We start from the raw sequence: 22,085 nt of genomic DNA on the forward strand, positions 1-22,085 counted from the left end.
AGCCGGAAAAGCTTGGAGTGCCCACTCCGGGTCGGGGATGAGTTCCTGCCACAAGTGGAGGAGTTCAAGTATCTCGGGGTCTTGTTCGCGAGTGATGGGAGAAGGGAGCCGGAGATCGACAGACGGATTGGGGCTGCAGCTGCAGTAATGCAGACGCTGCACCGGTCCGTCGTGGTGAAGAGGGAGCTGAGTGTAAAAGCGAAGCTCTCAATTTACCGGTCGATCTACGTCCCTACCCTCACCTATGGCCACGAGCTGTGGGTAGTGACCGAAAGAACGAGATCGCGGATACATGCGGCAGAAATGAGCTTCCTCCGAAGGGTGGCTGGCCTCTCCCTTAGAGATAGGGTGAGAAGTTCGGCCATCCGGGAGGGGCTCAGAGTAGAGCAGCTGCTGCTCCACATCGAAAGGAGCCAGCTGAGGTGGTTCGGTATCTGACAAGGATGCCCCCTGGGCGCCTCCTGGGTGAGGTGTTCCAGGCATGTCCCACCGGGAGGAGGCCCCGGGGCAGACCCAGGACACGCTGGAGAGATTATATCTCTCGGCTGGCCAGGGAACGCCTTGGTATTCCCCCGGATAAGCTGGAGGAGGTGGCTGGGGAGAGGGAGGTCTGGGCCTCTTTGCTTAGGCTGCTGCCCCCGCGACCCGGCCCCGGACAAAGCGGATGAAGATGAATGGAAGTATTTAAATTTTTAGTATAAAGAAATTAAATTAATTAAAAAAATTATGATAAAAAAATATGTAATATAAATATAATTTACATTTGTTCATCAGTCACAGTGCCACAATTCCATGTAAACATAGCATAGCAGCATAGCAACTGATATAGTTTTTTATAAAATACTGATATTTCATTCATTCATATCTAAGGGAGAAAAAAACCAAAATGAAGATCCAGCATAGATTAATAATACCCTTACACTCACCCGCTGCAAGGTGGAATTTGGGGTTCACTGTTATAGCTTTGCTGTGGTTTTGGCACAACATAATGCAGAGGGAAAAATCCTCCAATCACAATATCACCGTCAGAGTGCAGGGCTAAGGGCTCACTGCCTGCCAGTTTTACACAATCGGGTAAACTAGATTTAGAACTTCTCACATCCCCAATCTTTAAACTATGCTGTGTCTCTCTCATAACCTCTTCTTTTCTAATCGAGTGTCCCTCCACTCTTAGTGGTTTTCCTTCATCTACAGTGTGAGAAACGTCAGAGAACACAATGTAAACAGGATTACAAAACAGATAAAGCATTAAAAGACATTTACCAGCAAGGGCTGAATACATAATTGACCGTAACCCCATAAAAAACTGTATGCTGAAAACAATGGCCCTCCAACAGCGTCTGTGACAAGCCAATGAAGTGAGTTAAAAGCTCAGATGTTTGAGTCACTGCATTGTTCCAGATGAGTCATTATGACATTACCCAATCAGAGATAGGTTGACATGATTCTCATGAACCTTAAGTTACAAAACTCAAACACTGTCTTCCTAGAGGTGACAAGAATAAAAGACAAAGTCACAAATATTTTATTTTAAAGCTATGGGAAGTTAATAACAAAATATTTATTCTATTCATGGCTTCTGAGTATATATTTACTTCATTTAACTGTAACAAAAATAGTAAATTAATATGTAACTGCATATTCACACAGTAATGAACAATTCTGCTCACACATGTGCAGTAAATGTTAATATATTGATTATGTCATATTTTTCAGAAAGGCAAAGACACAGAGCAAGTCCCAAAAAGTCTGGATTATTTTTTGCTTATTTTATTGTTGTGTGGGCGAGACATAGAGCAGAGTTCCATAAGTCAGCTTGACACTGGCTACAAGTGCTGTGTGATTTAAATGAGACCCAAATGTTGCATCGCATAGCTGACTAACTTATACGACAAGTTGTATCTGTAGCTGAATTGATCTATACTGTCAGTGAAAACTAAACTCCTGATATGAGGCACATTTGCTGCAATTATTTTTCTTTTGTGTGGCATGTGTTAAGTAGTCAGCATTAGCTTTTATTTGTTGGATGGATGGCTTGCTTCCTGTATTACTTGCTCTTAATAGTAACCATTAATGCTGTTCATTAATGCATTAAAAAGACAAACATAACAAAAATGAAGGGGGGGAAATCACAATTGACTGACAAAGACAAAAATAAAAGTTAGAGCATTAAAAAAATTTACTTTAGAAAATAGGTTGCTATTTAATCAAGTTTAAAGAAATGCTTGGCTCATGTTAGAAGTGAATTTTTATCTTTAATACAGGTGTACATCATTATTTATATATTTCACAAATACCTCATAATTTTAAACACACATTTTTACACATTCTACTATAGAAATAGGTGTTGTAGAATAAAGCTACGGAAGATAAGGCCACACCCACCCAATACCAAATGGAAATTTGGTTCACTGTGTAAAGAGCAGGGGGTTCTGCTCTTATTACTGAAAGATGACCTGAGGGATGGACCCCGGCATGTTTATTACACGTTTTGCTGTGATACTGGATTGTTGGTGGGCTCTTTTAAAACTATCTATGCTCCCAAATGTCTCTCTCCAGAACCCAGAAAGATCACCAACCTCCTACAACCTCAAAGTTTTCAACTTCAGTTATAGAGTCAGCACCAGCTATTGCAGAGTCTGAACAGACTCCATTTCCCCAGTGTCAGTCTGAGCTTTCCCAGTTGGAGAGGAGGACACCTACCTCTGTTATCAATTTCCAGAAAAGTTTTATTGCCAGTCTCCTGGTAAGATCACCACTTTGCTTTGCCTCCTGGTGATCCTCCGAAACACCGCTGTCAGTCTCCAGTTAGTTATTCAGTGTTGAGTGTTTCTTGACTAATTCAAATACATTATTATATAATAATATTTTAGCTTTGTATTGACTAAGCTGTAGGTAAATTATGTTATAATAACTGGAGTACAGTGTACAAGTAGATAAAGTGCATAAATATGTATTATAACAAGAAGCTTATTTTATATTTTGAAGACATATAGCTGTTCCGCAGTGAATGTCTAGAAAAGAATATTAGTGGTATAGACTTAATAACTGGGTTAATTTATTTAAAAATTCGTCTGTGCTGACCGAAAAGAAAAGACACATCATGAGGAAAATCCATCCATCCATTCATCCATTCACGTCCACTTATCCTTTTCAGGGTCGCTGGGGGTGCTGGAACCTATCCCAGCTGTCATAAGGAAAACGTCCAAGGTTATTTAATGTATAACATTTCTTATAATTCTTTATTTGTATATAGGAAAAAACACATTGTGAAAATCTTGAGAGGTGTTGTCAACAGACATCATATCTAGTCTTTTATTTTAGAGAAGTAAATGGTTTCTGTGTTTGAAAGACTTCAGTAAATTTTAAAATAGTTAAAGAAAAATGTTTGTGCAGTATCAATACCAGTTGTGAGTTCATATAACAATAACTAAATTAGAAAATTGGCCTGGTTTCAAATGTTTTTTTTTTTTTTAAAAAGGTTTCTCTATGGTGGCTTAACCCCCCTTTTCATTATGTCTAACATTTAAACAATGCTCCCTGAAGGACAGAGTAAATGCTGAAATCAAGGTTGGAAAGTAAAAGCTTTTAACAATAGTGTAATGCTAATATGACATTTAATTTTTTTTCACATTAAAATATGATAACTGTATAAATTGTTTACTCTCACAAACACTGAGAATATAAATGTTCATCTTTGATATTTCCCAGTCATGCCTTTCTTAATATTCCTTTCAGGGTGCAGTAAAATAATGTAACATTTGGGGACAAATATACATAGTAACAATCCAAAACTGGATGCTAAGATAGCAAATATTTCCACTGCCACAGAAAATTTCCCAGGAGAGCTGACATAAGCTGGAATAAAAGAAATCCACACAGCCCAGAAAATCAGCATGCTGAAGGAGATGAACTTTGCTTCGTTGAATGTGTCCGGTAGCTTTCGTCCAAAGAATGCCAGGAGAAGACAGACAAAGGCCAGTAGGCCAATGTAACCGAGGACCAGATAGAACCCAGGAGGCCATGGCTCTTTACACTCCACCACAATCTAAAGATGTTAAACAAGTATAAAAACAGGGATATTTTTATGAATATTTTTTATTTGTCTCTTACCACATATATAAATATAGATACAGATATGGATAATTCCGTCTTTTTGGATGGTTCATGGCAATATCAACTAAATCAAGAAAATAAATTACAAGACTAAGGATTTCAAACAAGAATGAATACACTGAGATTTTAAATCATTATGTTTGGTTCCTCTATGTTACTGTGTGTTACTGGCTTTTGTGATGGTTGATGGCAATATGAAAACATAAATTACAGAATTCAGATTTTCAGTTCTTCATACTCACTTTTCCAGTTAAAGCTTGGTAGTTTGGGTTCCTGAATGGAAAGGGAGGTGCTCCCAACACCCAGCCAGAACAGAGACAAATCTGAGGGGAGGATAGGATGATAGAAGAATACCAGAAACACACAAACTGATCTTTAAATGACAGTGACTGTTCGTCCTACCTGAGGAGCTGTCGCACAGATGATCAGAATCCTCTGCTGGGATGTACCAAACAGCTTCCGACCCCTGGAACCAGGTACATTAGTCCGGAAAGCCAGGAGGACCACAATGGTCTTAACAAGGAGGCAGGACAAACACAGGACAAAGCTGATCCCAAATGCTGCCTGGCGGAGCCTACATGTCCACCAAGACGGCTGACCAATGAACACCAGAGAACACAGGAAACAGAGCTTGAGTGACAGGAGAAGCAAGAAACTTATTTCTGAGTTATTGGCCTTGACAATGGGTGTAAAGCGGAAACTGTGAAAGACAATGGTGATGATGGTAGTCAGTAAGAATCCCAACAGGGTGAGTGCAACCAGGATGATTCCCATGGTGTCACTGAAAGACAGGAATTCTTCTTCCCCTGCAACACATTTCACTTTTTCTTTGTCTGACCAGAAGTACTCAGGACATTTTGTGCACTCACTGGAACCTTTGGGAACAAATAAAACAGATATATGATCACGTTTTCATAATTTTTCCACTCTGCAACATTTCTGTTACTGTAATGACCTTCTTGATTGCACTACATAATGCTAAAGGAGGATATTGTTTGTTTGTGTGTTTGAACTTATATAGGCTACCAGTCTGGTTGCTGATCTCTCCATCTGCACAGGGCAAACAATCAAAGCAGCATTTGGGCTCTCCTTGGCGCGTGGCCTGCCTGCTGCCAGGGGGACATGGAGCACTACACTGAGATACAGGAACCTGAACAAGGAACACAGAAAGGTTTAATAACGGGCATTGATATGCAGTTTCTAACAAACTGACATGGTGTATCAAAGACTTTTCCCCATTTAAAGTAGAAAAAAAAAAACAAATGAAGAAATGAGTATTGTTTTTGTTTTTTTTGTTTTGTTTTGTCTGTTTTGTCCTTAAGAGTTGACATAATGAAATATCTTGATGTATGCTCAATCATCCAGGTATGTAAATTCCAAAAAGTTGACATGGATGTAACGTTTTCAGTGGGAGAAAAGTTTTGTCACTCAGTCTCAGCTGACTGCAGGGTTCCTTACCTTGTAAACAGTACCTTTGCACAATGACTGAAACTAGCCCACTGAATGAACAACGGGCTGTGAGGTCAGTTTCTTGATCATCAATATGTGGTTGTTCACAATTGATCAACAACCACTGATCAAATAATTGTCTATCATTGATCAATGGCCATGAATACTATTCGCAGAGTTGGGGAATGGCTGCAATCACAGCATTGTAAAATGGTGAAAGATGTAAGGAAACCTGCAGTCAGGTGGGACTGAAGAAGTCAGTTGGATGAGTGATGAAACATTTCTCCCACTAAAAACACTATGTCCAGATTAACAGAACCAACTTTTTGGCATGATTGGAAATCCTAGATTGGATTGGAAACTTCATTATTTCACATAGTGGAATTATGAGATTGTTGTCCAGAGTAAAAGAAAAATAATTTAAAGGCACAAAAATAAATATTTTGAGGTTAACTCTGACGTACCTGAGATTGCTTTTTTGTCCAAACAATAGTGTTTTTCACTATCTTCAACTGCTGTCCTTGTGGAACTGAACCATCATAGCTTCCAACTTTGATAAAGCTATGATAAAAAACGGTAAATTATTTCAAAATGCATTCTAACCAAATAATACATGCAATAGAACTGCATCATGAAATAGAAATATTGCATATTTTTGGTGATTACGTTCACTGTTCAATTATATGCGGAAGTATTACATTCCACCTGATTTTATCCTTGCTGCTCTCCTGCCAGTTAACAATGTCATAAAGCGGGACTGGCTCTCCATTCGAGTCAAAGTATATTTTCTCATCAAACTGGTTAGTGAAATTCACCATTTTCAGATCTTGAAGAAACTACAAGAAAAGATCATTAGAAAATATTTTAAAAACCTACAAAAACACATGAGATCACATTAACACTGCTTCCCTGAGTGAATGTGTTAAATGCAGAGAGGAATTTCCCTACGGGGATCAATAAAGTATAAAGTATACATTATCCTCATGGTATATTTTGTTATAATTTCACTTACCTGACCATTTGCAAATGAGTTGTGCATCTCACATAATCCCTCATTTAGTCCTGTTGAGTCACACTTCAAAAATTTGTGAAGAGCATGAGCAATGGTGTACACAGCTTTATACACATTATAGGAAATTCTAACCTGAGATACATCACTATAACTGCTGTCAGTGTATCGCAAATCCTCTGAACCTGTGCACACGGGTTTTTCCTCCACTCTCCCATTAAATAAACAATCATCTCCGTTCCTGTTGTAGTGAAAACTATACATATCAGTGAAGTTATCAACAATATTTGCTTCATAGTCTTTGGGTCTTTGGCTTTCAAATTCTAGCTTGCAACCAAAATGTTCTTCCCAGAACATATTGAAAAATTCCATTCCTGGTTTGGGAGAGGGTCGGACAGTCAAAAGAAACTCTTGAAAGCCTGGGATGTTGACTCCGGGGAAAGAGAACCCCAGTGTTCCCACTAGGAGAGGGTGGAATTCAGGTGAGGCTAGCCGGCTAGAGGTAACCCAAGCTTCACTTGCTATCCACTGTATCCCAGTCACATTCCTCCTAGCAAGCTGGATAATATTATGTAATCATGAAAACAGACACAATTTATGTTGCAGTTTCTGTCTTATAATCGTTTTATAAAATCAAAAATGTGAAAAAAATGTGAGTATAAAGTTTTATTTTAAATCACATAATAAATCAACAAACATACTTACTTCTAAAAGCAGATCTAGCAGTTCCACTTCTGTAGCAAACACCACCACAACCCGAGCAGTTGAACTCTGCAGCTTGTCTGCTATTTCTTTTATCTCAGCCACTGTGGGTGATGTTGGGATAGTGCGGTGATATGCCACACACCCACCTTCTTTTCTAAATTGAATAGAGAATGCTTGTATGCCATAAAGGCTGTAGTCATCCTGAAAAAATAAATAAATAAATAAATACACACACACACACACACACACACACACACACACACATATATATATATATATATATATATATATATATATGAAAGATTTATAAGTCATGTCATAGCACTTAAAAAAGATTTTGATCTCACCGTTGTGCCTAGTGTGCCCACCCAGAACCAACCAAAGTAAGTGACAAGATTTACAAGACCTCTAACTTGAAAGACATCACTTGGCACAGTTCTCAAGAATGATGGATACAAGCGCTTGTCAGTAAGACAGGTACAAGTGGCAAAATAACTCACCTAGATGGAAAGTGAGTTCATTTTTATCATTGAGAGAAAACACAAATCAAGTATATAACATTAAAAAACAAAGCTGTGTGGTGTATTACCAGTGGTATGTTAAAAGGTCCAAGTGTTTGAGCTATAGCTCTTGTGGGGGAAGAGGATGCAAGACCAATCACAGCAGGCACAGGAGAATAATACAGACATGTGGATGACTGGTTTGCTTTTGTCTCTTCTGTTGCATTTACTTTTATGTCATTTACAGTTTTTTTAAGACTATTCAGCATTGTGGTATTAGCTTTAATACAGCCCTTTTTTTGTGTTAGCATTCTTTCCTTTTGTGTTGTTTCACCAGTCTTTAATGCTTCCATTTCAATACCACTGTCAGTTTCTGCTGTGTTTTCTACCACACTGCTGATAGCTTTAGAGTGACCGAGTAAGGACAGAAGAGCCTGCAGGCTGTTATGGATGTGGTTACAGCTGTCCATAATCCAGTAGCCTAGTTTAACACCTGGTAACAGACTTGAATTACAGTTAATTTCCTCCACTGCAAATATCATAGCCATCATCCAACGAAAGCCCCGTTGATAAAAGCTTTAAAAAAATGAATGAATTAATTAAAAGTGGAAAAAGTATTTATTTTATCATACAGAAATCAACCTCATAGGAACATGGAAATAGTATCAAAATCAGCAGATATTAACAGTACCTTTGCACTCACCGGCTGCAAGGTGTAGTTTGGGGTTTGCTGTTGTAGCTGTACTGTGGATTAGATGCAACATGCAGTGGAAAAAAACCCCCAATGACAACATCGCCATCAGAGTGCAAGGCTAAGAGCTCGCTGCCTCCCAGCTTTACACACTGAGGTAAATTAGAACTAACGTTTCTCACTTCTCTGATCCTTAAACCAGGCTGTGTCACAGCATCTCCCTCCACACTCAGTAGTTTTCTTTCACCTACAGTCTGAGGAACATCAGCGCAAACAATACAAAGACAAGTAAAGATACAAAAAAGCAGCCAAACACAATTATCAAAAAGGGTGCAATGCATAATCCACTGTAACCCCATAAAAACTATGTGTGCTGAGAAAAATACTCCTCCAACAGAGTCTGTGACAGGCTCATGAGGTGCATTAAAAACTGCCATGTTTTTTGACATTACATCATTTCGTGTGAGTCATCACAAGATGACCCAATCACAGCAAACTGCATGCAACACAGTTCACCTGAACCTTGAGTTATTAAACTGAAACACTGTCATCCTAGGGGTAACAAAAATAAAATATGTCATACATATTAAAACAAAAACACAGGAAATTAATAAGAATGATTCCGTTTGTTCTATCCATTTCTCTGAGTTTTACAATCATCATGGTAAGATGAAGCAATTTAGAGCAATTAAAGAATAGTTTATTGGTAGTGGTAAAATGATTAAAAGAAGAAATATACATGTTTGTTGTTAAGAATTTATGCTTAAGTAGTCGGGGAGTCGGATAAGCTAGAAGCAACACAGTTTTTTGACCGTGTGTTGCCATTTTAATCTTTTCTGGAACAAAAGTACCTGGTCTTGTATGGGCAGAAATCTGTGCCATCAGAAACTGAATTTGAATAAGTTAAATTTGAATTTGAATTGCTCAGACTGAATCTGAATTGTAACTTGAATAAATGCTTTTGAAAACTGAATTTGAATTAGTCTAATTTGAAATTCAATTTATGGTTTGAAAGTGATCATTACTAAATTGAAATTGAATTTTATATTTTGAAAATGAATTAATTTGCTTTGAAACTGCATTTTATCCTTTAAAAATTCAGCTCTCGAATAATTTCAGTTTCACTTCTCACCATTCAGTTTCAGTTCTACAATTCAATTTCAGTTCCAAAATTCAGTTTTTTTGGAACTTACATCCGGTTCCGGTTCAAGCGCAGATTAATAGAACTACGTTTTACTAGCGGGAATCTACAGCGTCTTGAGCTGAATTAAGACTTCAGAAGTCATTAGTCATGTCGAATGACCAGCAGATAAACTCTCAGGTTGGTAATAAATGTATTACATGTATAAGAACAAGCGTCATGTTAACAAATGATAGCCGTACAGTAACTTTTATGCTTATTCTAATTTTTGCCTCATAACTTTTGCACTGTCCACTTCCTGCTGTGACAAAACAAATTTCCCACGTGTGGGACTAATAAAGGTTATCTTATCTTATTGTAGCTGTTAGCTAAAAACGCTAATTTAGCGTAGTTTGCCCTGGATTCAGCTTTGACAAACAAATATGATCGACTGTTTCTAGCAGAATTCCAAAGTTGTCATCTTCTACCCTCTCAGAGTACCCCCTCTGTATGCTTGCAGATAAACTGGGTGTTTTGCATGTTTCCCTACTGTAGGGAAACATGCAAAACGGTGTCCAAACCTTTGTGTTTTAGCTTTATTTATGTCTTACACAGCATCCCAACTCTTTAGCTAACTTAATAACTTTAGCTAAAGTGTAATTCATTAGTGCAGCATTACTGGATCACCTCTGTTTGAAGTGATATAATATGATATACAACTATAACTGAAACAGTAAACTTTGTAAATAAGCAAACAACACTTCTCATTCTCTAAACGTTTGGCCACAGCTATAGATTACACTGTCAGCGCTTGTTCACTCTTGACAATAATTACATTTCTAAATTCTCTTTGTGCATTTACAGGTAAACAATATCTAATATTTTATCTAAATGACTGCTTTGTCTTTGAAAAGGGTGAAGAGCCTGAGGCCGGTGACAGTCCAGTTCTACTCTAAGAACATCCTTACAGTGGCTCACAGGACAAGGCCACATTACTGTCCTGCCAGAAGAGAACAGAAACTTCAGAGTCTTCATGCAGCTCAACCACACCTGTCATATTCCATATGACAGGGGTCTCAAACTCCAGTCCTCAAGGGCCAGTGTCATGCAACTTTTCCATGCCCTCGAGGACTGGAGTTTGAGACCCCTGCCGTATGGTGTTCATGCTGTTTTCTACCACACAGTTACAGCATGTCTGACTGCCTGTTCAGCATATGCAAAAATATATGATGAGTTTAAGCATGTGATGACTAAGGCCTTCCATTATGGTGTTTGTCATCACATGTCACAGACATCTGGATGATCATTTGGAATAAACAAGAAACTAAAAACTTGTTACTTCATCTTTTATCTTTATTATTATTATTATTATTATTATTGTTGTTGTTCTTATTTTACATTTTTCATTGTTAGGCATTAGGTTTATTTGTTGTAGTCCTTTCCAACTTCTTTCCCTCTTCCATGTTACTGTGGCAGCTTGTCAGCATCTATTTGGGTTTGGAAGTGGAACAGAAAGTAAGGAAATCCAAAGTGCCATTAAAACCAGAAGAGGTTCTTATATTTAAGAAGAAGGGATTAATTCAAAAGAAATGGCTTCAATGCCATATTTTATTTAGGAACCCTAGAGAGCACTTTGCAAAATAACACATTCTTATAATTTCACCCTCAGATGAGCCAAGCTACAACTGTCAGGGAAGGTGATGTAGGTACAGAGCATATGACAGTGGTTAAGTTAATGTCTCTTGTCTAGATGAAGGCACAAGAGGGATCAATGGCAAGGCGTAGAGATTCAGTATCTTCAGTCTTCAGTGGACACTCCATTTCTGGCACAAAACACCTGTAAAAGATGGTCGATTTAGGAGGTGACCCGACAACTTCAGCCTGTCAAACATAGTAATGGAGCAGTATGCTTTAAAAAAAAAAAAATCTAATTAAGCATGCACTCAGTACTCTAAGAATTATTATGGTAGTTAAACAGTGATAGTTGTATATCATATTATATCACTTCAAACAGAGGTGATCCAGTAATGCTGCACTAATGAATTATACTAACTATTCACTTTAGCTAATGTTATTAAGTTAGCTAAAGAGTTGGGATGCTGTGTAAGACATAAATAAAGCTAAAACACAAAGGTTTGGACACCGTTTTGCATGTTTCCCTACTTTAGGGGTCTCTGCAAGCATACAGAGGGGGTACTCTGAGAGGGTAGAAGATGACAACTTTGGAATTCTACTAGAAACAGTCGATCATATTTGTTTGTCAAAGCTGAATCCAGGGCAAACTACGCTAAATTAGCGTTTTTAGCTAACAGCTACAATAAGCATAAAAGTTACTGTACGGCTATCATTTGTTAACATGACGCTTGTTCTTATACATGTAATACATTTATTACCAACCTGAGTGAAAGAAATCTCCGTCCCGGGTTTCTCCATGGATCGGGTTTCCTCCAAGGCGTGAGCACCGATAAGCAGAGTTCTGTATAAAATTAATTATTCAAAGTAAGCTCAGGTATGCCGTTCAGCAGGTTAGTTACAGCGCCGGGAGTAGCTTGGGAGAACAAAATGACACAGAAACTGCTTCAGGTTGCTCTTCCAAAATCAACTCAAAGGTTTATTCAGTATACAACAGTTTATATAGAGGAAAAAAAAGGTTCGTGTGTCAGCAGATTCTCAGTTCAAACCGGTACAGACCAAATAAGGAAACGTCTTCCTGCCTTCTGAGCAAAGAAGTATCCTTTGTGTAGTTTATCAGTTCAGCTACAATTTATGATCATTCCAGCAAAATACACTCCTAGACATAGAATACAGAGTTCTTTCATTAGTGAATTCTGAAACAAACCACCTGGCCTTTAACAAGCTCTTTTCTAGGAGATAAAGAAGGGAGGATGGGAGTAAGGAAGTGGTCTCGTCTCTGTGGTATTTTCGACCTTGGGGTACCAGCCTGTGAGTCTTACACATCAATTCTTGGGTCACAGAGAAAGAGAAAAACAACTAGTAAATGGGCCTTATTGAGTAACAGTTTTCCTGTATAATATCACTATAAAACAATATCCATTTGTTAACATGACGCTTGTTCTTATACATGTAATACATTTATTACCAACCTGAGAGTTTATCCGCTGGTCATTCGACATGACGAATGACTTCTGAAGTCTTAATTCTGCTCAAGACGCTATAGATTCCCGTCAGTAACACTTTCGGTCCGCTAGTAAAACGTAGTTCTATTAATCTGCGCTTGAACCGGAACCGGATGTAAGTTCCAAAAAACTGAATTTTGGAACTGAAATTGAATTGTAGAACTGAAACTGAATGGTGAGAAGTGAAACTGAAATTATTCGAGAGCTGAATTTTTAAAGGATAAAATGCCGTTTCAAAGCAAATGAATTCATTTTTCAAAATATAAAATTGAATTTCAATTTAGTAATGATCATTTTCAAACCATAAATTGAATTTCAAATTAGACTAATTCAAATTCAGTTTTCAAAAGCATTTATTCAAGTTACAATTCAGATTCAGTCTGAGCAATTCAAATTCAAATTTAACTTATTCAAATTCAGTTTCTGATGGCACAGATTTCTGCCCATAGTCTTGCTCGCGTTTCAAATACCTGTTTCTGGACTGACTCCTAAAGGTGGTACAGAAGAGTGAAACAGAGCCAGAGTGCCGCAATTACAATGATCATAGTGTATGAACGTGTATGTATGTATAAAATACCTTCCATAACGGGTGGGCCATCTGATCCAAACTTTGCATAAACGTGGTTACACATAAAGCATTTGTTAACATCTATAAGTTAAAAAAATATATAAATCTCAATTCATCTGATTTTCATATATATAATGTTCATTTCATCATCATCATCCGCAAATGTGACCTTATGTTCTCTGTTTGTTTTATTCACATCTCAACTACAATGCACATTGTTCATTTGTAACTTAATTTGCATCTGTGAAGTCACCCACTTTGTTAGAGTCAACCTTAAATATGGAATGAAGACTTTGAAAAAGCACTGCAGCACTGGCAAAAACTGCCTGTAGGCTGAGGTTTTGCTAGTCAATATAATGGTAGCAGTCATGGTAGCAGTCATAGTAAAGTTAAATAAAAATTTAGAAACTACATATTCACACAACAATAAACAATGCTGCCCACACATGTACGTTTATTCTATTTTCTTGGCAGCAGTGGAGTGAATCTGCGGAATCTTCGGCCAGTAACACAGGTTCCTTGGGTGGCTGTCACCAGCCTGATGGACCCTGCTTGGATTGCCCTGGTTAACACAAATAAAACTTTCATACTGAAGGATTTTTTCACTTATCATAATCTGGATTTCCTCTGTGTGACAGAAACCTGACTAGGTGACGTTGAGTTTAGCTATTTCTCAGAACTGTTACCGCCAGACCATTCATATTTTAACTCACAGAGGACTACGGGCCAAGGTGGAGGAGTGGTCGCAGTTTATAAAAATACTTTTCTCTCTCGTCAGCTCTCACCTTTCACTTTCTCCAGTTTTCAACTGAATATGTTTTAGCTTGAAGTCATCCTGAATCCTCCCCTAGTTATGCTGCAATAGACGTAGGCTGCCGGGGGATTCCCATGATGCATTGAGTTTTTCCTTTCCAGTCACCTATCTCACTCACTATGTATTAATAGAGCTCTCTGCATTGAATCATATCTGTTATTAACCTCTGTCTCTCTTCCACAGCATGTCTTTTATCCTGTATTCCTTCTCTCACCCCAACCGGTCGCAGCAGATGGCCGCCCCTCCCTGAGCCTGGTTCTGCCGGAGGTTTCTTCCTGTTAAAAGGGAGTTTTTCGTTCCCACTGTCGCTAAAGTGCTTGCTCATAGGGGGTCATATGATTGTTGGGTTTTTCTCTGTATCTATGAAGCGCCTTGAGGCGACTTTTGTTGTGATTTGGTGCTACATAAATAAAATAAAATTGAATTGAATTGAATCGTGTCACTTCTTTAACCTATCCTTTTTGTTTACGGTTCAAAGGAGGACTCAAGCGCAGGACTCCGGGCTCGGATGCACACAAGAAAGGTTTATTTACAATTCACCAGGTGTATATACAAGAAGGTGCGGGAGGAGTGCTATGTACAGCTGAGTGGGGGAAAAGGGGTTCCAGGGAAGTCCAGGGGAACAGCACACGTTCTTCAGATAATCCATACACACGATCACATGCTCTCACTCCAACACTCGCCACTTGGGAATCACATGGGGAGAAATCCAGGGAACTCTGCAGACAGGGAGACATGATTAAATACGATGCACCAAAAACACACTTAGCTGAACTTGCTGTAGCTTGGCTTTCACTAGCGCGTGGTCGACAACGATCCAGGACGAACAGCAGTCACTTCAAGGCTTAAATACTGATCATCTTGATGAGACCCAGGTGTCTCATTTCCCGAAGGCGTGGGCCGAGGGCGTGGGCCGAGGGCGTGAACCCACAGTGAGTTCCGCCCCGGCGAGAGAGAAGGGGGGAGAGAGAGTGTTAGAGAGAGAGAAACAGATAGAAAGTGCTGATCAGCGTGCAGCTGACACTTTTTAAAACACATCTTCATCTTGCATTCCAAATAAACTGACATGAGTGCACCTGTGATTGGGAGAAAAATCTCACTCTCAGCACAAGTTCTTAAATCCTTTCAGTGCTTCCTCTGTGCAGAAATACAGTAGCTGCCATTGTATTAAGCGTAAAAAAACTCCAGCATGCTTTATTTCACATTAAATATTGGCAAGATTAGGAGTAAATTGCATATGCCAAACGTTAGTAAATATTGCCCTCCCTATATTTTAGGTCTCAAGAAAGAAACTCCCAGAAATGTGTTTGTGAGATGGTCAGTTGCAAAAATCTCAGAGTTCCTACCGCTTTTCAATGTGCTCTCTTTTTCAGTAGCCAGAGTAGTTTCTTTTCTTTTTTTTCTTTTACACCAAAACTCAGTTTGTATTGGTGCAAAACATCAGTGAATCTGTCTCTTAGTTTCCAACTTTACAATCCCTGAGGCCCTCAGAACCAGATCTGGTCTGGTCCATTGCTGACTCTATGGCTATTTCATTGCGGTGATGTTTTCTATACAGTGCGGTGTTCATATATATAATTGATATAGTTTTAGTCTTCCTGTCTCTGTTTTTAATTATTTCTCTTTTCATCATTTCCTGTTTGATTGTGATATTTGGTTTCACGTATCTTGGTTGTTGCTGTCTTTGTCTTCTCTCCTCTTTTTATGATAGTACTCAGCTCTAATTGTATATTTATATTTGCGTTATCCTTGACCCATCACTGATATTCAATAACAGCAGTGCACTGTCATTTTATTTTATGATAACCTATTTCATGTTATTTTTCATAATTTCTAGACATGTCCTTTTTTATACTTGTACTCATACTGTAAATATTTCTTTTAAAAAAGGCCTAAAAGGAAAATACTATTCAGAAACACAAAAAAGACATCTCTCATATGGTATTTTATTTAGCTTCAAATTCAAATGTGAGTACTTTATTAATTACTCTGAAAAACACTGAAAATACAAAATGCTCATCTTGGATATTTCCCAGTCATGCCTTTCTTAATATTCCTTTCAGGGTGCAGTAAAATAATGTAACATTTGGGGACAAATATACATAGTAACAATCCAAAACTGGATGCTAATATAGCAAATATTTCCACTGCCACAGAAAATTTCCCAGGAGAGCTGACATAAGCTGGAATAAAAGAAATCCACACAGCCCAGAAAATCAGCATGCTGAAGGAGATGAACTTTGCTTCGTTGAATGTGTCCGGTAGCTTTCGTCCAAAGAATGCCAGGAGAAGACAGACAAAGGCCAGTAGGCCAATGTAACCGAGGACCAGATAGAATCCAGGAGGCCATGGCTCTTTACACTCCACAACAATCTAATGATGTTAAAAAGTATGAATACAGAGAGATTTTGTATGAATATTTTTCATTCCTCTCTTTATACATATATCCCTACATATAGATATACACAGTGGCTTGCAAAAATATTCAGCCCCCTTGAACTTTTCCACACTTTGTCACATTACAGGTACAAACATGAATGAATTTTATTGGAATTCTACATGAAATACCAGTACAAAGTGGTGTACACGTGAGAAGTGGAAGGAAAATCATACATGATTCCAAACATTTTTTTACAAATAAATAACTGCAAAGTCGGGTGTGCATGATTATTCAGCCCCCTTTGGTCTGAGTGCAGTCAGTTGCCCATAGACATTGCCTGATGAGTGCTAATGACTAAATAGAGTGCACCTGTGTGTAATCTAATGTCAGTACAAATACAGCTGCTCTTTGACGGCCTCAGAGGTTGTCTAAGAGAATATTGGGAGCAACAACACCATAAAGTCCAAAGAACACACAAGACAGGTCAGGGATAGAGTTACTGAGAAATTTAAAGCAGGCTTAGGCTACAAATAGATTTCCCAAGCCTTGAACATCCCACGGAGCACTGGTCAAGCGATCACTCAGAAATGGAAGGAGTATGGCACAACTGTAAACCTACCAAGACAAGGCCGTCCACCTAAACTCACAGGCCGAACAAGGAGAGCGCTGATCCGAAATGCAGCCAAGAGGCCCATGGTGATTCTGGACGAGCTGCAGAGATCTACAGCTCAGGTGGGGGAATCTGTCCACAGGACAGCTATTAGTCATGCACTGCACAAAGTTGGCCTTTATGGAAGAATGGCAAGAAGAAAGCCATCGTTAACAGAAAACCATAAGAAGTCCCATTTGCAGTTTGCCAAAAGCCATGTGGGGGACACAGCAAACATGTGGAAGAAGGTGCTCTGGTCAGATGAAACCAAAATGGAACTTTTTGGCCAAAATGCAAAACACTATATGTGGCGGAAAACCAACACTGCACATCACTCTGAACACACCATCCCCACTGTCAAATATGGTGGTGGCAGCATCATGCTCTGGCGATGCTTCTCTTCAGCAGGGACAGGGAAGCTGGTCAGAGTTGATGGGAAGATGGATGGAGCCAAATACAGGGCAATCTTGGAAGAAAACCTCTTGGAGTCTGCAAAAGACTTGAGACTGGGGTGAAGGTTCACCTTCCAGCGGGACAACGACCCTAAACATAAATCCAGGGCAACAATGGAATGGTTTAAAACAAAACATATCCATGTGTTAGAATGGCCCAGTCAAAGTCCAGATCTAAATCCAATCGAGAATCTGTGGCAAGATCTGAAAACTGCTGTTCACAAACGCGGTCCATCTAATCTGACTGAGCTGGAGCTGTTTTGCAAAGAAGAATGGGCAAGGATTTCAGTCTCTAGATGTGCAAAGCTGGTAGAGACATACCCTAAAAGACTGGCAGCTGTAATTGCAGCAAAAGGTGGTTCTACAAAGTATTGACTCAGGGGGCTGAATAATTACGCACACCCCACTTTGCAGTTATTTATTTGTAAATAATGTTTGGAATCATGTATGATTTTCCTTCCACTTCTCACGTGTACACCACTTTGTATTGGTCTTTCACGTGGAATTCCAATAAAATTGATTCATGTTTGTGGCTGTAATGTGACAAAATGTGGAAAAGTTCAAGGAGGCCGAATACATTTGCAAGACATTTTCATCTTTTCTGATGGTTTATGGCAACTAAATCAAGAAAAGAAATTACAGAAGTCATATTTTCAGTATTTAATACTCACTTTTCCAGTTAAAGCTTGGTAGTTTGGGTTCCTGAATGGAAAGGGAGGTGCTCCCAACACCCAGCCAGAACAGAGACAAATCTGAGGGGAGGATAGGATGATAGAAGAATACCAGAAACACACAAACTGATCTTTAAATGACAGTGACTGTTCGTCCTACCTGAGGAGCTGTCGCACAGATGATCAGAATCCTCTGCTGGGATGTACCAAACAGCTTCCGACCCCTGGAACCAGGTACATTAGTCCGGAAAGCCAGGAGGACCACAATGGTCTTAACAAGGAGGCAGGACAAACACAGGACAAAGCTGATCCCAAATGCTGCCTGGCGGAGCCTACATGTCCACCAAGATGGCTGACCAATGAACACCAGAGAACACAGGAAACAGAGCTTGAGTGACAGGAGAAGCAAGAAACTTATTTCTGAATTGTTGGCCTTGACGATGGGTGTAAAGCGGAAACTGTGAAACACAATGGTGATGATGGTGGTCAGTAAGAATCCCAACAGGGTGAGTGCAACCAGGATGATTCCCATGGTGTCATAGAAAGAGAGGAATTCTTCTTCCCCCGCAACACATTTCACTTTTTCTTTGTCTGACCAGAAGTACTCAGGACATTTTGTGCACTCAGTGGAACCTTTGGGAACACAAAACGTAACTATATGTGTGTAAACATTATGGAAGTTTTCCTTGCATATCAACATATCTTGATGGTTCTCCAAGTGTCCATCTTTAAATTCAATGACCTTCTTCATTGCACTACATAATAATTTATTTATTTATCTTCTTTAAAAAAATAATAATAAATAACATATATGGGCTACCAGTCTGGTTGCTGATCTCTCCATCTGCACAGGGCAAACAATCAAAGCAGCATTTGGGCTCTCCTTGGCGTGTGGCCTGCCTGCTGCCAGGGGGACATGGAGCACTACACTGAGATACAGGAACCTGAACAAGGAACAGAGAAAAGTAAAATAGCCATCAATATGTTGTTTCTGCTATTTAAGATAGTGTATCAAGTTAATTTGAACAGTTTCATAACAAATACGTGGAGGATAACTATGACCTACCTGTAACTGTCCTTTTGTCCATACAATGGTGTTCTTTTTTATTTGCAACTGCTCTCTCTGTGGTGCTGAACCATCATATGTTCCAACTTTGATAAATCTAGCACAAAGTAGCATAAAATATTTCAAAAGGCCAAAGAATTTATGTATTGTAGCATTTTATCAAAAATTGCAGTTATCCTAAAATAAATGTAACTATAGTTTATTGTTCATGATTACTTCAACATGCAGTTCATTTGCACTTTAAAGTATTATATCCCACCTGATTTTATCCCTGCTGTCCTTCTGCCAGTTAATAATGTCATAAAGCGGGACTGGCTCTCCATTGGAGTCAAAGTATACTTTATCATCAAACTGGTTGGTGAAATTGACCATCTTCAGATATTGAAGAAACTACAAAAAAAAGAGAATTAGAAAAACAAAAGAATGGCAAAAAAACCCCTACACATGAATCCCATGAATGTTGATTTAAATATTTTATAATATTTTCAATTACCTGACCATTTGAAAATGAGCTGTGTTTCTCACACAATCCCCCGCTAGGTCCTGCTGAATCGCAGTTCAAAAAAGTGTGCAGAGCATGGGCAACGGCATACACAGCTTTATACACATTGTAGGATATTCGAACCTGAGATACATCACTATAACTGCTGTCAGTGTTTCTCAAATCCTCTGACCCTGTGCATACAGGCTTTTCAAAAGCATATTCACCATCTTTATAAGCTGACATGTTAAATAAACTTTTTTGTCCCACATTAAATCCGACCATATAAAGAGAATTGTTTTGGAAACCTGAGTTGTAACGAAAACTATCATTAACATTGAAATCATCTGCTTCATAGTCTTTGGCTCTTTGGCTTTCAAACTCCAGCTTACAACCAAAATGTTCTTCCCAGAACATATTGAAAAATTCCATTCCTGGTTTGGGAGAGGGTCGGACATTCAAAAGAAACTCTTGAAAGCCTGGGATGCTGACTCCAGGGAAAGTGAAGCCCAGTGTTCCCTGTAGAATGTGGAGAAACTGGGGTGAGGCCAGTCGGCTCGAGGTCACCCAGGCTTCACTGGCTATCCATTGTATCCCTGTCACATTCCTTTGAGCTAGCTGGGAAATCATAGATAAAATAATGCAGCAATTTTCATGAAAACAATTATGAGCATAATGACACTATATATCACTACTTACTTCTGAGAACAGATTTAGGAGCTTCCCTTCTGTAGCAAACACCACCACAACCCGAGCAGTTGAACTCTCCAGCGTATCTGTCATTTCTTGTATTTCAGCCATTGTGGGCGATGTCGGGATGGTGAGATGAAATGCCACACATCCACCTTGCCTTCCAAACTGATTAGAGAATGCCTGGATGCCATAAAGGCTGTAGTCATCCTGAAATGTATATACAGAAAGCATTTATAAACCATGTTGCTGTCTAAAGCTGTCTTATTGTAGCATTTAAAAAAGTTTTTATCTCACCATAGTTCCTATTGTGCCCACCCAGAACCAGCCTAAAAATGTGACAAGCTTTACGAGACCTCTAACTTGAAAGAGATCACTTGGCACAGTTCTTAAGAATGATGGGTACAAATGCTTATCAGTAAGACAGGTACAGGTGGAAAAATAACTCACCTAGAGAGAAAGTGATTTCTTTCTGTATTATTGAGCTAAAACACAAATCAAATACACAACACTATTAAATAAAGTTGTATAGTATATTACCAGTGGTATGTTGAAAGGGCCAAGTGTGTGAGCGACAGCTCTTGTAGACGAAGAGGGTGCAAGACCAATCACAGCAGGAACCGGAGAATAATACAGACATGTGGAAGACTCTTTCGTCTTTATTTCTTCTCTTGTATTTTCATTTAGGTAATATCCAGTGTTTTTAACACTATTTGAAATTTCATTTCTATTTTTCAATGAGGTCATTATTTCTTTTGTAGTTAGTCTTACAGTCTTTAACCCTTCCCCGTTGATACCATTGTATTCAGTATCTTCTGATCTTTCAACTTTACTGTCGACAGTTTTAGAGTGTCTGAGTAACGAAAAAAGAGCCTGAAGGCCGGTGGGGATATGGTCACAGCAGTCTATGATATGGTAGCCTAGTTTAACACCTGGTAACAGACTTGAATTATGGTTAATTTCCTCCACTGCAAACACCATAGTCATCATCCAGCGAAAGGCTCTTTGATAAAAGCTGTAGATAAGAAAAACTCCATAACATATTTATTCATTTAATAAAATAATATCATTTAAACAGTCTTATAGAAACATGGCAATATGGTCAAAGCTTATGCTTTTTTGACTTTGTGTTACAAGGAAGAAGAAAAAAAAAGCACTATACTACACTCACCTGCTGCATGATGTAATTTGAGGTTTACTGTTGTAGCTGTGCTGTGGCTCAGTGACAACATAATGCAGAGGGAAAAACCCTCCAATCACAACATCCCCATCAGAGTGCAAGGCTGGGAGGTCACTGCCTCCCAGTTTTACACACTGAGATAAACTAGAATCAACACTTCTCGTTCCCCTGATCTTTAAACCATGCATTGGCTCTGTCATCGCAGCTTCTTCTTTTTCCACAACACCTCCCTCCACACTTAGTGACTTAGAAGTGTTAACATCAACGAAGACAATACAAATCGTATTAAAGAAGACATTAAAAAACACCCAAAGAAAATAACCAACAAGAGTTGAATGCATTATTCACGGTAAACTCATAAAAACGTTGTGCTTAAACCAGTGGTCCTCTAGCATAGTGTATGACAC

General features: G+C 38.8%; 3 protein-coding genes across 3 annotated transcripts; all 3 read right to left on the reverse strand.

The window, feature by feature from the left end:
• Positions 1-3,514: 3,514 nt before the first annotated feature.
• On the reverse strand, positions 3,515-8,543 carry LOC146559883 (extracellular calcium-sensing receptor-like). Its single transcript, XM_085243669.1, has 7 exons — positions 8,466-8,543; positions 6,271-6,401; positions 6,030-6,126; positions 5,143-5,266; positions 4,519-4,991; positions 4,359-4,439; positions 3,515-4,048 (listed from the first exon to the last, which is right to left on the reverse strand). The coding sequence occupies exons 1-7, from the start codon at positions 8,541-8,543 to the stop codon at positions 3,692-3,694; spliced, it is 1,341 nt and encodes a 446-aa protein (XP_085099795.1). The 3' UTR covers positions 3,515-3,691.
• LOC146559884 (extracellular calcium-sensing receptor-like) lies at positions 6,456-8,249 on the reverse strand. Its single transcript, XM_085245171.1, has 4 exons — positions 8,141-8,249; positions 7,280-7,380; positions 6,578-7,132; positions 6,456-6,509 (listed from the first exon to the last, which is right to left on the reverse strand). The coding sequence occupies exons 1-4, from the start codon at positions 8,247-8,249 to the stop codon at positions 6,456-6,458; spliced, it is 819 nt and encodes a 272-aa protein (XP_085101297.1).
• Positions 8,544-16,125: 7,582 nt separating the features above from the next.
• Positions 16,126-21,488, reverse strand: LOC146559885 (extracellular calcium-sensing receptor-like). Its single transcript, XM_085243663.1, has 13 exons — positions 21,361-21,488; positions 21,039-21,207; positions 20,796-20,948; positions 20,508-20,708; positions 20,191-20,327; positions 20,091-20,133; positions 19,821-20,015; positions 19,587-19,717; positions 19,328-19,424; positions 19,082-19,205; positions 18,422-18,894; positions 18,262-18,342; positions 16,126-16,482 (listed from the first exon to the last, which is right to left on the reverse strand). The coding sequence occupies exons 1-13, from the start codon at positions 21,486-21,488 to the stop codon at positions 16,126-16,128; spliced, it is 2,289 nt and encodes a 762-aa protein (XP_085099789.1).
• Positions 21,489-22,085: the final 597 nt, after the last annotated feature.

This window comes from Mchenga conophoros, linkage group LG14 (genome assembly GCF_057382185.1).
Source record: "Mchenga conophoros isolate Kocher_MC1m ecotype Shallow Benthic linkage group LG14, M_conophoros_male_GT1.1, whole genome shotgun sequence".
Taxonomy (NCBI): domain Eukaryota; kingdom Metazoa; phylum Chordata; class Actinopteri; order Cichliformes; family Cichlidae; genus Mchenga; species Mchenga conophoros.

What these genes read in the sequence shown, in the direction of transcription:
- LOC146559884 (XM_085245171.1), bottom strand. Translation starts at nt 8,249, where the DNA reads ATGGACAGCTGTAACCACATCCATAACAGCCTGCAGGCTCTTCTGTCC. An exon ending in CACAGCAGAAACTGACAGTG is followed by an intron (nt 7,381 to 8,140) that starts GTATTGAAATGG and finishes CATCACCCACAG; the next exon opens with TGGCTGAGATAAAAGAAATA. An exon ending in ACTCATTTGCAAATGGTCAG is followed by an intron (nt 6,510 to 6,577) that starts GTAAGTGAAATT and finishes TGATCCCCGTAG; the next exon opens with GGAAATTCCTCTCTGCATTT.
- LOC146559885 (XM_085243663.1), bottom strand. Translation starts at nt 21,488, where the DNA reads ATGATGACTATGGTGTTTGCAGTGGAGGAAATTAACCATAATTCAAGT. An exon ending in GGACAAAAGGACAGTTACAG is followed by an intron (nt 19,206 to 19,327) that starts GTAGGTCATAGT and finishes TTCCTTGTTCAG; the next exon opens with GTTCCTGTATCTCAGTGTAG. An exon ending in ACCAAGCTTTAACTGGAAAA is followed by an intron (nt 16,483 to 18,261) that starts GTGAGTATTAAA and finishes TAACATCATTAG; the next exon opens with ATTGTTGTGGAGTGTAAAGA.
- LOC146559883 (XM_085243669.1), bottom strand. Translation starts at nt 8,543, where the DNA reads ATGTTGCATCTAATCCACAGTACAGCTACAACAGCAAACCCCAAACTA. An exon ending in CCGGTGAGTGCAAAGGTACT is followed by an intron (nt 6,402 to 8,465) that starts GTTAATATCTGC and finishes CTTTTCTTGTAG; the next exon opens with TTTCTTCAAGATCTGAAAAT. An exon ending in GGACAAAAAAGCAATCTCAG is followed by an intron (nt 5,267 to 6,029) that starts GTACGTCAGAGT and finishes TTCCTTGTTCAG; the next exon opens with GTTCCTGTATCTCAGTGTAG.